This window comes from Achroia grisella, unplaced genomic scaffold (assembly GCF_030625045.1).
Source record: "Achroia grisella isolate CSIRO2021 unplaced genomic scaffold, CSIRO_AGI_Agris_v1 utg770, whole genome shotgun sequence".
Lineage (NCBI taxonomy): Eukaryota > Metazoa > Arthropoda > Insecta > Lepidoptera > Pyralidae > Achroia > Achroia grisella.
In genome coordinates, this window is record NW_026713016.1 from 3621612 (window position 1) to 3638524 (window position 16913).

Here is a 16913-nt window from a genome sequence, read left to right on the forward strand (position 1 = left end):
ATCAATTTTTCCTTATTACTTTAACAATCTCATCAACACAGTATTATTTACTAATTTTACGCTGTTATCGTTACACTGCCCTACTTTGTAAAATATTATATTTTTAGTTCCAATAAATAAATATTATTCATAAAAACAAATAATCTCGTCTGTCTAGTCCTAATTCCTTTGTATCACATCTACCTCCTTCTGATCTTTGAGTTTGTGGCGATTTATATACAATTTTTATATTCTGTATATGTAAATATCTACTATATATGCACATGTATATTGTTTTTGGCTGTTTTGACCATTTCACTTTCCTACCTTCCTGCAGCTACAGAAATACATGGTATAAATAATAGTGGTCACTACCACTATTATTTAACATGTATGGTAGTCCATAGCTGCAAAATTCATGAACGTGGAGTTCAAGTCAAAAACTAGTTATAGTATTTATATACGTGTACATTTATTTACTAATATTATAAATGTACTTCCTATATTATAATTGTATAATAAAAATAAAATATACTCTCTTAATTTATGTAATATGTGTAATTTATATTTTCTCAAGGTATTAACTTTCTCTAATTCTGTTCTAAGTTATTAATACCAATTTGGAGATAAATTATTTAGAATCTAGCAACACAGCTTATTTTTTTAACATCATATTTGTTTATTTACATTTTCAAATTAAATTTAAATATTTACTTTCGTCATCGTAAATGACTTTTGTAATAATTTAAAATTTGTAGTATATTGTCCCAGTCTATGTGCTTGAATTACAATAGTATTTGTCAAACAACACTACTTAAAACAAATTTAACCATACGTTAGTAAAAATATTGTCATTATTTGTGAACAATAATATTAAAATTATTCTATGTTGAAGTAATATATGGTAAAATATTATTTAAAAAATATATTTTAAGAAGGTAATCCGGTAAGTAGTTTATATATTAACATTGTGATATGTCATATAACAAAATTTGAACCTATTTAAAATAATATGTATGAGATATTCGAAGTCCGCAGATAATTTACGATATGAAAATAATTATAGAGTTAGTGTAGTGCACCGTTGCAGTTGAAGGCAAGTTATAAATTGAATAATTTGTTAACTGCTTAGTGAATGCAAAGACTGGCAAGGAGATAAGTCCGCCGATAGCATATCAGTGTCAGTCGCTATTCATAGCACCCGATTGTGAGACGGTCGACGCGCGTAAATTATAAATTATTATTATCATTCTCCTCTCTGAATGAAATTGTTTATTATTTGCTATATAATGTATATGGTTTTAAATAACATTTAAATGTATACTTTAATTAATATTGTGTGAGAAGTGAAGATTTGATAAGTGTATTCCTATGAAAAATGCCTAAACAGAAGAACAACTCACCTCAGCAATTATGGGAGTATGGTTCTTCGGCTCTGGTTCATTTCACTGAGAGAATATTTTTTGCCCTTGGAGTGTTGGTTGCAAGAAACCCATGGAAAACTATAATAGCATCATGGTCTTTCATGTTATTGAGTTGCATTGGACTGATGAATTTTCATATAGAAAAAAATCCTATGAAGTTGTGGGTACCACCTGAGTCTGATTTTTATTTAGATACAAACTGGTACATTAATAAATTTGAAACTAACTTTAGACTACAAAGAGTTATTATCACCGCAGATGATGTGATGGAGCCAACAGTTTTACAACATATCATGAATATTACAAAGGAAATAAAATCTCTTGAAATTACATATGATGACAAGGAGTACAGTTTAAAAGATTTGTGTTATACAGTGCCCATTGTCGATGTATATGGTTCAAACAGTAATTCAAAATCATTGGACTCTGTGAATGATAGTGCTAACAATAATACAAACAGTGATGATGACTATAAAGATCCTAATATGTGGATTGGTAACATGTTTTACTGTAGTTTTGTAAATTCTTTTGAATCAACCTGTCATTGGCATAATATTTTAGATTTATGGAACAATGATATCAATTTAATAAGTAGTGCCACCAAACATGATATAATAAAGAAAGTAAATCATGTAACTAAGAATCCTGTCACAGGCCATCCAATGAATTATACTACTTTGTTTGGTGGAATTGAGCGTGATGAGTCTGGGGATGTAGTATCAGCAAAATCAATTCTGTTAACATGGTATACTCTTGTGAACATGTCTGATGTTGATATCAATGAAGTTGGTAATTTAGTTGGTACAGAAGATTGGGTTTCAGTACCATTGGCTATGTGGGAATCCAAATTTATAGAATTAATGCAGAATTTCTCACAAAATTTAACTGATATTAATTTATATTATGAAGCTGGAAGAAGTTTTGCTGATATCAGTGGGGAGGCTATGTTTAAAGAAATAGATAAATTATTTTTAGGGATTATATTAATGTTTTTATACATACAATTTGCTTTGTCACGGTTCAATTGGTTAGAAATCAGACTAACTTTAGGCAGTGTTGGACTCCTTTGTATAGGCATGGCATATATAACAACAATAAGCTGGTGTTCAATAATGGGTATATCATTTGGTCCAGTACATTCATCTTTACCATTTCTATTGATGGGGCTTGGTATAGATGATATGTTTGTCATGTATGCATCTTGGAAGAACTTATCTGAGAATGAATCTAAAAAAAGTCTTCCAATAAAAGTTGGTCTAATGTTAGAACATGCGGGTGTTTCCATTGTAATCACATCTTTTACTGATATAGTGGCACTTCTTATTGGAGCTATTACCATTTTACCATCATTGAAATCGTTTTGCATATATGCTGCTATTGGTGTATTTTTTATATTTTGTTATTCTGTTACATTTTATGTCGCTATTTTTACTCTAGATATAAGAAGAATACAGGATAACAGAAATGGTATATTATTTTGTTACAAGCATTCAAAAGATATTTCCATATCTAAAAACGAAACTATATTTCAAAGGTGGTTGACAAAATTTTATAAAAATATAGTTTTTACTTCTGTTGGTAGAACAACTATAATTTTATTTGTAATAGTGATGACTGGTTTCAGCACAAGTGCAATATTTAAATTAGAACAAAGATTTGATCCAAAATGGTTTATTCCGGATGGTACTTATTATAAAGATTATCTTACCATATACGATACTTATTACCCAGACGAGGGTCATCTAGGGATGGCATTCCTTGGGGAAATGAATTATCGTTATGAATTTCCAAATTTATATAATTTGTCACGTGAATTACAGAACCAATCTTATATTGATGATGTGTCTACTTGGGTAGATTCCTTTTATAAATATGTATTAAGAAATTTCGAAGTAAATTTAATGAACACAACCTCAGCGACAGATGAAGAATTCGATGAATTTTTATCAAAATTTCTGTATAGTTCTATTGGCGGACGATTCCAGCCATACTTTAGATTCACACAACCCCTTCGCTGTGGATATCCGGTGACAAATATAACGGGATCTTCAATGCAGTTCAAATTTGAAAGATTTAATGGACCCAAGGAATACATACCGGCTATGAATCATGTAAAAGGTGTCGTAAAGTCTGCTCCGATCTCAACAGGAGACGGTTACCGAAGTGTGTGGTCTAAAGTGTTTGCAAATTGGGTAACCGACGAAATTATAGCCACTGAAGTTGAAAGGAATATAGAATTGGCGTTATTGTGTGTCATGGTTTGTACAATAATTTTGATTACAAATTTGCAAATGTGTTTCTGGATATTTCTTTGTGTTTTGTTAACGATAGTGAATGTGTTGGGATGGATGCAAAGATGGGATATGACCGTGGACATTGTTTGCTGTATTGGTCTCGAACTTGCAATAGGTTTATGTGTCGATTACGCTGCTCATATCGGTCACACGTTTTTGATTATTAGAGATGGTAATAGAACGACTAGAGCACTAAAAACGGTTACCTCCATCGGCGCGGCAGTATTATTGGGTGGAGGTTCAACTTTCTTATCGTTGTCTCTTCTCAGCATGTCCAAAACGTATACATTCCAGTCATTTTTTAAAATATTCCTATTAGTTATTATATTTGGACTTTTCAATGGTTTATTATTTCTTCCAGTAGTTTTGTCCTTAATAGGTCCTGATCCGCATATCAGTAAAAAGGAGTCCAATACTATGAGCGAAATTATGGAGCTTAATGGTAAAGAACACGTTGAAGGAAAACAGACAGATGATGGCTGACCAAATTTATTTATATTTATTATAAATTAGATGATATCGCTCCAAATATTATTATTGTAAATCAACAATTATCTAGTCCTGCATGGCGTAACAATGAATTGTTGCTCAAGAGACGATCTTATGGTATAGTTAATTTAGGTGTAGGTAGATTATATGTTAATTCAGATAATTTTTAAAAAGATACTATGTATTTCTACTTTTTAGATATAAGCAAATACACAGTAGTCCGTTATAGAGAAGGTAATCTCAGTTACTTTATTTTATACTATCTATTATTGTAATACTGTAATATTTAAATAAACTTTTTGGGTTTTTTCCTTCTGGCTACAGAGGAATTATTTTTATTTAATAATAATTTATTTAAGATATACAAGCTAAATAATACTTAGAACCTTGAACCTTGTACCAGTAGTAAGTTCCAGTTTATCAATTAGCTGTCAATTGACATTCTTATGAGTTTAATTTTTTGGTTATTAGCTTTTATTAATAGCTGCTTGTAAGTAAGTTCATGAATATAATTATTACCATGTAAGCAGAAATTGTACTAGACAAATAATTTATGCATTTTAAATGTACAGAAAAATTCAAAATACTTGTCATTAATACAAATGATTGATTGTAATATGCAGGATTTGAACTAGCGACAGTGGCAAGGTTATTTTCAGCTGCTACACCACCGACGTCATTAAAGTAATTTTACAAATACCATAAACATGAAAGTTTGTAAGGAGGGACGGATAAATGTTTGTTATTCTTCAAAGAAATAACTACAAGGTAGTTCTAATGAACCTTGCTACAAGAGAGATCATATTATAGATTAATTCACATGAAATATGTCTTTAATATAATATTTTGTTCTGTAAAATAAAGTATAGCAATCATAAGAAAGTTATATTACAATTGCCTTATCATTGAGACCCTCCTCCCCCCACGCCACTCCCCATAGACTATCAATTCTAATCTACTACGTAACCATTTTAAATCTAAAACGAAACTGTAAACCTATCCTAAGTCTGTAGCGAGCACTATTCTTAGGAATGTCTCTGAGAAGAGGTGAAGGTGAATATTGACATACTGCTGAGCCCATATGTAAGTGTACATATATAATTTACTCGTGCCCTCGTCTTCCTTCGCGTGTTCATTTGTAGACACCATGTAAGTAATTATACAACACCCGACTATTCTTCTATATCTTATTAATATTATACAGTTGAAAGTTTCTGAGTATGAATAGATAGACGGATGGATGTTTGTTACTCTTTCACGCAAAACTACTGAATGAATTTCAATCATCAGAGTAACAGACACAGTTACTTGTATTTATAAATAACAATAAGTAGATGGTGTATTAAAAATAATAATTAAAAAAAACTACTTAATTTACCTTTTTTATATAGTATATTTCTAAGATTTCTTTAGCCATTCAAATTTAGCAAGATGTTCTGTGAATTTAAATCATCCAAATTTCCTCCAGCCATTTTACTTAACACACAGACAATGAGACAGTTTTTGCCTTGTCATGATTTTATTATATGTATAGTAATATGTAAGATAATAGAGATATTAATTCTTTACTAATATATAAAGCGTAAATAGTGAATGAAATATAGGGTTTGTTTGAATACGCTAATATCCAAAACACATAGTTTTTTAATTTATTGTCCGTTTAACATCAATCTCCATTAATTTACCCGAAGATAAAGAAATAAATAGCATGTGAAAACGAAGAGACAACACCCGAGGTAGCATAGCTTGTAATGCTAAATTTCTAAATTCAAATTCCAATTTGATCTGTCAAATAAAGTAAAAACATAGTTATTTATGCTCTTACGCGTGTAATAATTATCGCCTAAGAAAGCCATCTCATAAATACTTTTTCTAAAACTCCGTGGATATGCATGTATAACCTCAATGTAGCCAAAGAGTTACTCTATCATTATAAATATGATTCAAATCTCTGACTATTCATACTTCATAGAATAGAGCCGCTAAAGTCAAGGAATGAAACAAATACAAAAATAATTTTGTAACTTAAATTTGTTTGGTATAAGTTTATAGTATCAAAACAATATCAAGTCATATAGTGTGATACCATTTTAGAATAGAATGTGTACTTTACTATAAAATAAAAATATATTTAGTTTAGTCGAATATTATTTAACTAAAAATCCATGTATCGTTATATGTACTATTTTCTTTTCTCAAACTTTCACTTGGAGATTCGACAGTTGCCGAAGCTTGCCGAAGTTCTAAATTTGGTTTTATTTATTAGAAAATATAATTTAATTTGATGGCATAACATTTTTTTTTGCAGTTTGACTGCGTAAAATATTTAAATCGAGTATAATATCATGGTGAGATTTGTTTTTTCTAAGTACGTATATTAAGATTTTCTTCTTTATTTGAGATTCTCTGTCTGAATACTCAAAAAAATACTTTTTGCTCAATCATTACTTTATATTTTATCTTTTGCCTTACTTTTCTCAACTATTTCACACAGTATATAGTTCCCATTCCCATACAGACCTATTCTATACAGCATAATGATAAATATTTTTTATCAAGTAATTTTGCACACGTATATGATCATTATTAAGTATAAAATAGTGTATGTATTTGCATATGAAATATTACAGTTCTTCATAAGCATTTGTCATTACTAAACAATTGTTAATTACTCATCTCGCCCCAATGAGTGAATTCTCGTGTACCAGACGCGACTTAAGTCTCTTATTGATTTAAAGTGATACAAATTATGTTGATTCTATCTCAAACTATATACGAAATAATTTTACCGAATCTTCAGATGCCAATATAGCAAAAATTGAGTAGCCTCTAACAAAGATGTTCTACACGCATTTTTATATACCTCTGACCCATACATAACAAGTTTAAGAAAACCTTCCAATAAAAAATATTTAGTACTTTTTGATGAAGCAAAGCAGCTCTTGAGTGACTTGTAAGCCATCTTTATAAGAATTTTAGTTTTTTACGTATACTTTTACTTATTTCTGTATAAACTTCTTAGGACATAAATGTAAGTCTACAAATTCTATATTTCTTGTATTCCTACATTATTTATAACTATTAGAAATATTTTTTTACTCACAAAGCATACATTATTTAAAAGTATATATATTTAAGATCATCAGGAAAAAAAAATCATGTACATATCTTTATTAATAAAGAAGTTATAGATTTATGAGATGAAAATGAGTCAAAGTTCCCACTGTGCACCGCTATGATTAAAATAAAAGTCTATTTTAGAGTTCTTATTGGTCTTTTTTTATTTCAGCATGTTATAAATGGTCACTGATGAAAAAGCAGCTATCTTTTATTGTTTAACTCGTAGTTAATAGATAAATACAGTAACGCAAAATTATTTATGTACACTATCTACACATATAAACTTATAGGAACACACACAACATACATATAAGATATCACTATACTATTAGTTTCGTATTTGAATGAATAATATTATTTGTTAATTTAAAAGTACAATTTGAATAGAGTACCCAGTAGTTTTCATTTTCATGTACATATCAGTAATGTGTAATATATTATCTAAATTCATATATTCTATTTTTCTGTCCTCAGTATATTTAGTAGACAATGACACATTTTTATTTCAAAATAACGATGTATAAAATTACTTTCATGTTAATTGATTATCTGTACTTTGAATCAGGTGTTCCGAATTATGCTTACGGTGCGAGGATCCTTGTCAACCCCCCTGCGATCGATCCCCACGCCCATTCTAACGGGAATCGAAATTACAACGACTGAGCCGAGGTTAAGCCTAGCGGTGCTCTTATACTAAAGTTGTATCCGTCAGGCAGGACTCGGTACATAAGTCTTTCCGCAGGCATTGAGTGTCCTCTGGTTTTCCACTAATTTCGCCCGGTCCAGCTGCAAAGGTAAGCTACGGCCAACAGCATTAGTATAGTTAAAAAAAACAGGACCTAGATTTACATTTTCTTCATTTTCCTACTTTTTTTTTTATTTACATCTTTACATTTTTCCTACTTCTTCATAGACCTACATTTTCTTTGACATATAATTTTATTTGTGATTTTGTTGGTCAAAATACTACCATGATATTTTTGTCTTCAAGGCTAAATGTTGTGAGTGAATGTTGAATCTATGTTACGCTGATTATTTACCAGCCTACCTTTCTATCATAATGAATGATCACTGAAAAGAATATTTTCAGTAATCATACATAATTATAGTAAGGTCACACCATATCATATTTTACTGCATCACCTCTAATTATAAACATTGTTGTATGGAATAAGTAGGTAATAGTAGGTAGTAGGGATTGAAGAATTGTTATTTTATTTGCGCAAATAAGTATTTAGTATAATTTATAACTAAGTAAATAGTATAATTTATATTCATTACTTATAAGTATTGCTGTTCCAATAAATCGTACACTGCCAATTTAATTACCCCGTTCCTTTAACGTGATAGAGGTGTGGGAGTGCAGTGCACGCTAAAAACAACAAATACCTAAGTTATTATTCTAGATAGAAGATACCTACGTAATCTATTAATTCAGTGTTACAAACTCACTCCACAGATTATTGAATCTGTACCACTGAATAGAGAAGCAACCTAAGAGTAAGAACTTCTCTGTAGTGCACGTACATATCTACGCTTTAATTTTTTCACTACAGCAATCGATCCTCTGTTCTATTCTAACAAGTATTGAAATAACGGCCTAAGCCTAGTTTCGAAAACCAATTTTTGCCCTTAGACTAAAGTCGTATTCGTCAGGTAGAAGGTTAGCCTTCATCCGCTCCATAAGTCCTTTTCCTAATTTGGAATGCCTTTTTGCTAGTGCAGACTTGTCCCTTTTTAATTCCCGTGATGCTATAAGACTAGCTTACATTACAATAGTTTGAAAAGTGTTTCTTTCCAGCTTCTCTATATGCAGCACGCCCATTCTAGGTGAATTATTATATGTATATATTTCAAGAGAAGCATCAGCATCTGTCAAATTAAAATGCCATTATTTCATTTACATAATTAACAAATTATTCATAGAGTATGCGATAATGTGTAAAATCCCAAATAAGCAAACGCGTGTCTGCTGATATTATCTTGTTATGGTTATGGTACCTAAGTACATATTTTGAAAATGATTATTGTTAATTTATTCCGTGCTAATTTGAAATTTTAATTTTAGTATTAGCTGTTTGAAAAATAGTCTTAAGAAAAATGTCTATGTATTTTATTTTATGTAATATATACAAATAAATAATTATGCATATAAAAAGTGCTTTTCTTTCAGAATTCTCGGTTTTCAGTATTTCTGTCGTATTATGTTGGTATTTCAGATGAGTTAGTACCTGGCAGAGCGTATTAACGGGCATTCTTTACTCGATTTATAAGATGTACAAACGTACGTAATAGCGAGTAATACCTTAATAGCATGATCTCTAACCTATGTATCTGTTGCAGACGGACATATAGTCAGTCTACACAAATCGATTTGTACTAAAATTTAGGACAGTAGAAATTTTGGCGGTTAATTTAGACAACTACAGATAGTACCTACCTACTTTAATGCTGGTGTACTTTTGATATTAATATGGCTATAGCATTTGTACTAACAAGTACTATTTATAACTTATATCTGTAGTTGTTTAAATTAACCGTCAAAATTTCTAATGTAAAAAAAATCATCTAGGAGTACCCTTTGTTATCACTGTACATCGTCAGAAACTCAATAAGGAATATGACCGATGACAGAACAAAGTTTTTGCACCGGCAAGATTATATAATTACATCAAGTCAGGGTATAAACCATTAGGTCTCGACGCTCTTATTGAACAAATATTACAATACAATACCAAGTATCTACATACAGGATATCAAATGAGAAAAACTGTTAATAGTCTGTCTAGCGACGCTAACACTGACAGGAAAATTACAATAAGGACAGTATTTAAGTATAGAAGTTAGAAACTATAGTCATCTGTACCTAAGCAGTCATTAACAAAATTGCAGAGACGCTGTCTGTATCTATACTTATAATAAATCTGTATATAAATCATATTTCTGATGCCAAAAATGCAATCAGTAAAATTTTTGTCTGTATGTTCGTTATAGAAACAAAAACTGCTCGACGGATTCTAACAAAACTTAGTACAATTATTTTTCATACTACTGGGCAGGTTCTAGTATACTTTCATCACGCTACGACCAATAGGAGCAAAGCTGTGAAGGAAAATGTTAGGAAAACACATCAAAACCATTGAACTGTGAGGAAGGACATGGGCTACTTATTTTACGAAAGACGAAACGAAACGCAGACGAAGTCGCAGGCAACAGCAATTATTAAATATTTTTCAACAATTTGCTATCAGGTGATGTTACTCTATCGACGCATAGCTCAAAATTTATGTTTTCTAATAAAACTGTTTACCTATTTAAATGAAAATCACATAAAAACTGGTTTCAATATATTTTAACTAAATACCGAAGAGGAAGCTTCGATATATATATATATATATATATATATATATATATATATATATATATATATATATATATCATCACACTTTTCCAGGCCTATTAGCCTTGTATTGTGATATTATATGAAATTTAAATTAGTACTTAACATTAAATAAAATTTAAAACGGTGCAGATTCAATATTCATCACATCTAGTATTTTCTATAGACCTATTTCTGTTAACTAATCTGTAATATAAACAGGTCAAATAGATATATGTAATCTTAACATCGACAAGTCAGTACTTTAGTTACTTATTAAAAATACCTACACGTAGTAGCTAGAAGAAATAAAATAATATACACTTTAAAACGAACGTGTTAATTGCCACTACTATATAATATATAATGGTTGCAATATCCTTACAATAAATAATTAGAACTTATACATTTTTCAATAGATAACTACATTACAGCGAATCTACTTACCTATATGGCGTAACTTGATTATGCACTTAAAAAATATACCCGTATAATAATTATGATTATACATATGTCACATTAATTCATAGTGTTCGGAGATTATCATAAAAGGTAGCTATCAGTAGAAACACAAAAGTACAACAGATCAGAAACTTAACATCTCATCTCATCTCATGCAAACAAAACTCTATAGTTAATTACTACGAGTTGCCACAGAGTTAACGGCGAAACGACTTAACCGATTTTGATGATAATTTTATATGCATACTTGGTGGTTACCACCTATTAATATTGTACAATTGATGTTATTGCATCAATTGTACTTCAATTCAATTGTATCAATCAATTGTATTGGTATAAGCTCAGAAATGTATCAAATTTTATAATCACGACGGAGAGGCATGCAGCATAAATAATATCATTACTATCAATTCGATAAGCGGTCGATTACATTGACAAATCAATTCACCTTACTTTTGCCCTCTAATTTTGTGTGTGAATATATTATTATTGTAACAGAAATATGTAATTAGTGGTTTTTAACCTATTGTGGGTGTATGTTAAAAAAGATAAATTACATTTTGCTCGGTTTCGAAAGCAAATCGGCGGAGGAATGTTTCAAGTGTTGCATTCTGCAAATTAAAGAACTTTATAAGTTACTCACAAATACCTACACATTATGTTTTTGTGTGAATTTAGAAAAATAAAAATAAGTGTCTTAATTGACAAGTAATTATGCATAAATCACAAGAAATATTTAGATAAAATAAATGTCAATGTACATTTGTACCTCAGTCCTATACTATGACCGTCTATGATTACTGTCATAGCGCTGATAATTATAATATAATATAAATATGTTCATAGTATAAGTATAATATAAATATGTTCATGATCACTAAATCCTTTCCCAAATCAAAAATAGAAACCAATAGGGGTTTCTAATTATTTATGAAAAAAAGTTTACGTTTAGAAAAAAAAAACTATTCACACAAGTAAATTAAAAAAAGCATTTAAAAAACAGAAAAGCAACTTAAGTCGCGAGTAATAGCTTAAACTTTATCACATGTAAATGTTGAAATAAAATGAAAGGTATTATAGATAGAAATGTGGATATGGCTTATACTGAACTCTGTACAGTATGTACTTATTTTACCGTTAAGAGCTAGATATAAAGTAATTTAGTTTAGAGAAATTGTGGAGGGAAGGGGATTGTTAGTAATTGGCCTATGACCATGTCAGATAAACCTCCACGCGGTTTCGCCTGAAAACCATCATGTTAAATTCCTAGTAAATTTGTCACTATGGTCTAACGGGCTTGACCTATTACTCATCTTATCCTCCACTGGTACCCCGTCAGCGTAAACCGTTTCCATTGGGATGCACCGTTTCATTACTATTCAACCGGATTAAAGGCAAGTAGGCGTGCTTATGGTTAAGGCATAGATACTTAATAAAACTGCTAATATTTTCCGGTTATTACAAATTCAATAAATTAATAAAATCTTTAATGATAAGTACCTATAGGTATATAAATAACTCACAGAATTTAAAATTATTTCTATAATCATTGTCATTACATTATTTATACATAATTATTTAATAACTTCAACAAATAACTTGAATGAATATTAGGTGAATAACTTGAGTGAATATTAGGTGTAACTGCACGCCAATGGAAATAAATTCATTTAAAAGTAATTTCCGGGGTTGTCCCAACTTTTAAGCAGATAGTAGAACCCATGAAGAAGTACGAAATAGTTTTTCAAATAAATTGTATGACGGAATGTACTTCTCCATCTGAATCAGATATATGCTTATTCTATCATCCGTCATTGTTACTATCCATTCTTAGTGCTCTGCAAGATTATACTTGCCGTTAGCATAGGCTGATGCATAATTTCATCACCTATACAAAAAAATAATCTAATTACCTATATACTATTAATAACCTAATTAATAACACTCAAGTTTCTTGCCTATTCTTTTTGTGATGAGACAGCTTTCCGAATGAGCGGTACATTAAATGTGATGATTATTCAAAGGGGTTTTCTATTCTATATGTTAATAAAAAGCACCGGTCTAGCGGTTTAGTACACCGCTATACTTCCGATGGTCTCGAATTCGATTCCGCGCACGTTACAAATATTGCTCTGCATGTTTGTATATATATATTTCTGTATTTACAAAAAAATGTATATAAAAATATCTATCTAGTCTAGTACCCATAATAGATCTGCTTAGTTTGGGACTAGATGGCGCTGTGTTAAATGTCCAGGGATCTTATTATTACCGTAATATAATTTGATTAACTATATTCAAATTTGGCTGGTTGCCTGCATTAATTCATGTATTTCTATTTCAGCAAAAATAGGTGAGACAGAGGTAAATGACTTTCTACAGAGACTATTTTGGTCGAACCAATTATTTAAAAAAGTATTGTATGATTTTTTTTAATTATTAGAATAGAAAACAGGTTTGAAAGAAGCTGTTGAAAACCCTTTCAAGGTGATAGATACCAGGCTTCCCACTCCGGACCTTTAATGAATGTTTAGCAATCTAATCAATTAATAAGTAATGTCAGTAATCATGATTACTATTACTTTTTAATCAGGACCAATTTCATCATAATTGAAACGAAAAAAAAATCGATTACTCGATACAGACTTCTTTTAAATAACATCAAATTAATTTTGTAAATTCCAATGATATTGCTCCTACGGCATTGGGTTCGTAAGCCAGATTTTATTCGAACTATTCTAATGACTTCAGCTGCTTTTACAACTTCAGCGGGTAAAAATACTTATAGAAGCGGCTGAAGGCAAACTTCTGCCTCTTTGATATGGCTGGAATTTGACTGCACTTTTAGGGCTCTAAATTTCAGGCTATAGTAATTTGGATGCCTATGTGAATGAAATATGGAAGAAAACAGATAACAGATATAAGATGCTACAGGCATTCGTTATTCAGTTCTAATAAGAAAAGAAATGGACGATCATTAGATATTATTCGTTAATGATGGCTTCCAAAGCGGTAGAATCAAAAAATTGTTATATGACTATTCACAACTCCTCATATTAAATTGACTTGAATAAAGATTATATCTAACTCTAATGGTCTTATTGCAAAAATTAAATTATATGAAATAATAATAATAGAATTTAAATTATATATCTATTTCTAATGGCCTTATTGCAAAAATAAAATCTATAACAATTGTAAGGATAAAAATAATAAACTTTTGGTCATCTGTTGATAGTAATATTCGTAAGTCCAGAAAGGAGTTGATCTTAAATGAGAATTGTATTCTACTTAGGTATTACAGCATGGAGTCTAAGTAATTACCCACACATTTACACACATTAGATACGATTAAAATGATGATTATGACCTTTAGACAACAGTGATCCCATTGCGTTGACTATTATATATAGGCACATAGACATGCACGACTGTTCCTTTATTTTACTATGAAAATACAGATACGAGTACATAGCTACCTACTCACATACAAATATCAACTTTAAATACCTACCTATTTTAAACGTAATCAGATATTTCAGTTATAATAATTAACATTTTCAGGTAAAAAGATTACTAGTAATGGGGTAAAGTAAGCCCGTTGCTCAAGGTCTGTCCCGGAAACCATTCATGTTATTTACTGGTGACTTTACTACGATGATATTATACTATATAGAGAGAGAACCTGATTTCATATTCAGCCCATTATCTGCCATTGGTGACCCGCCCGCAGAACCATACTGTTAAACGTTATTAAAAAATCTGGTAGAGAAACACTTCAAATCCGATTAAAAAAGTATTTTTTTGCAAAAAAAGCCTAATATAGGTAGACGAATTTATAGATGATAACAATATCTGGTAAAGTAACAAATTTTATACCTTTATGTACAAGGTTTATTTGCTGACTTACTGCTACTTGAAATTATATTTAACTTAGTTATTTTTTTGTTTTATAGATTTCAATAATTGAGAAATATGATAACATATCAGTTTATATTGCGAATATTAAAAATATCCTTCAAATATCCATTTCTTAAGTTATATATTATTATTTCTTAATTTATGAAATATTCAGACATGTGGCAACGTACTGGTCTCGGTCATTGGGCTCCCTAAAATATGTACTTACGATCGAAGGCAGAGACCGGCTTGTCAAAAGCTTAGCTAACAAAACTCACCTTTCTATATAGTTGTCAGAATATTTTAAAAACAATAAACTACCTAATAGCGTTATTTTATTAAGTACCCTGTTGAAAATGTCAGTTATGCCTCAGTGTATTTCTCATGAACTTATGACCTGAGAGACGGAAACGTTACATAGTTGCGACAGGATGAATCCCTTTAGCCAGTTATATTAACAGGGTGCAAATATCGGCGGAAGACGTAATAGGCATAGGACGGCCGGAGATGACTTGATTGGAACACTTCGTTTAGTTAAACGTTTTGGTTTCCTACAATTGACGCCTTGGTGGAGGATGCAAGTAATGGATCGGCAAACATTGAGTGGTTATGTTTGAGATGAGATCTTATTCGTGTTGAAAGACGTTTGAAAAAATACTATGACGTGAAAGCGTAATGTTGACCGTCAGTCGAGTACTTTGATTAGTATTCTATGATTTTTAAAAAATGGAATGGAAAATAAGCTGACGGCTCTCTTTGGTGAATGGTAGGTAATGTTACTTATATACGTGATTTGTTGAGTACACCACGATACGCCTGTTATACCACTCATGTATTGACTTTCCGGAAAGTAATGTGGCTCATATTCTGTAATTTTACTACCCTTTCATCTTACAACTTACAACATCTAGGTGTCTGAAATATGGAGAAGACTGACTTCGATAATCACTTTTATAAATTCCATCTCAGTCGAAATATTTATTATAGATGATGTAATGAAAACACTAAAATATTATACTTGCACCTATGACGGATGTGCAATAATTATAGTCATAAATTCCCATTGTGATGTCTATTGTAGGTGCTAGAAGTTTTATGTTTTACGTTTGTTGATTTACAAAACTTGAAAATTAGAAAAATTAAAACTTGGAATTTATGATAAGTAATTATTGAGGTAGGTAACTGCTTGATAAAATAGTGACTTATCTAATCATGTTTCGTATTGAGTTAAGACGCGAATCACATTATTTGCTATATTAAAAAATAGATAAGATTATAAATTGCATTCGGCTAATTATGAAAGGTTATTATAATTACAAGTTTTTACCTGTGATGTTGTGACCGATATAGAACGATTGAGATAAAAAATAGACTATGACCTATCTATATATACCTATCGCAATTGTTAATTGCAGTTATACCACGTTTCATGAAATTCATTGAACCATGATAATTTTAATTTTAAGAACACAATGTTTAAAAATTTACGAAACCAATGAAATTAATAGATGAATCTAAAATGGCAGCAACTGCCCTAACGGATAGTGCTAGTATATGTATAATATTATATTATCTGTGGTGCTAGTGAGGCACCAATGCCGGATTATAGGGTACGCATGCTGAATTGCATGCAATACAAATAATAATAATAACCAAAATACCAACTGTTACAATAGGAATTAAAATTGTATTATTCTTTTCAGTTAATTACTATTCTACTACTTACTATATATTGAATGATAAAATTGAACGCGGAATAGTTTGAACACGCTAAACTCAGGGACGGACAGAGAAAACTTTTTTGCATGTAATTTCCCAGGTATGAAGGACAATATATAGTGCTCTTAGGAGAAAAAAAATACCTGT

The 16913-nt window shown here is 30.4% G+C and overlaps 1 protein-coding gene across 1 annotated transcript; it reads left to right on the forward strand.

Moving 5' to 3' along the window:
- Window positions 1–999: 999 nt before the first annotated feature.
- On the forward strand, window positions 1000–5138 carry LOC131850468 (NPC1-like intracellular cholesterol transporter 1). Its single transcript, XM_059200690.1, has one exon. It carries the CDS (start codon window positions 1358–1360, stop codon window positions 4178–4180), a length of 2823 nt encoding a protein of 940 aa, XP_059056673.1. The 5' UTR covers window positions 1000–1357; the 3' UTR covers window positions 4181–5138.
- The last annotated feature ends 11775 nt before the right edge of the window (window positions 5139–16913 follow it).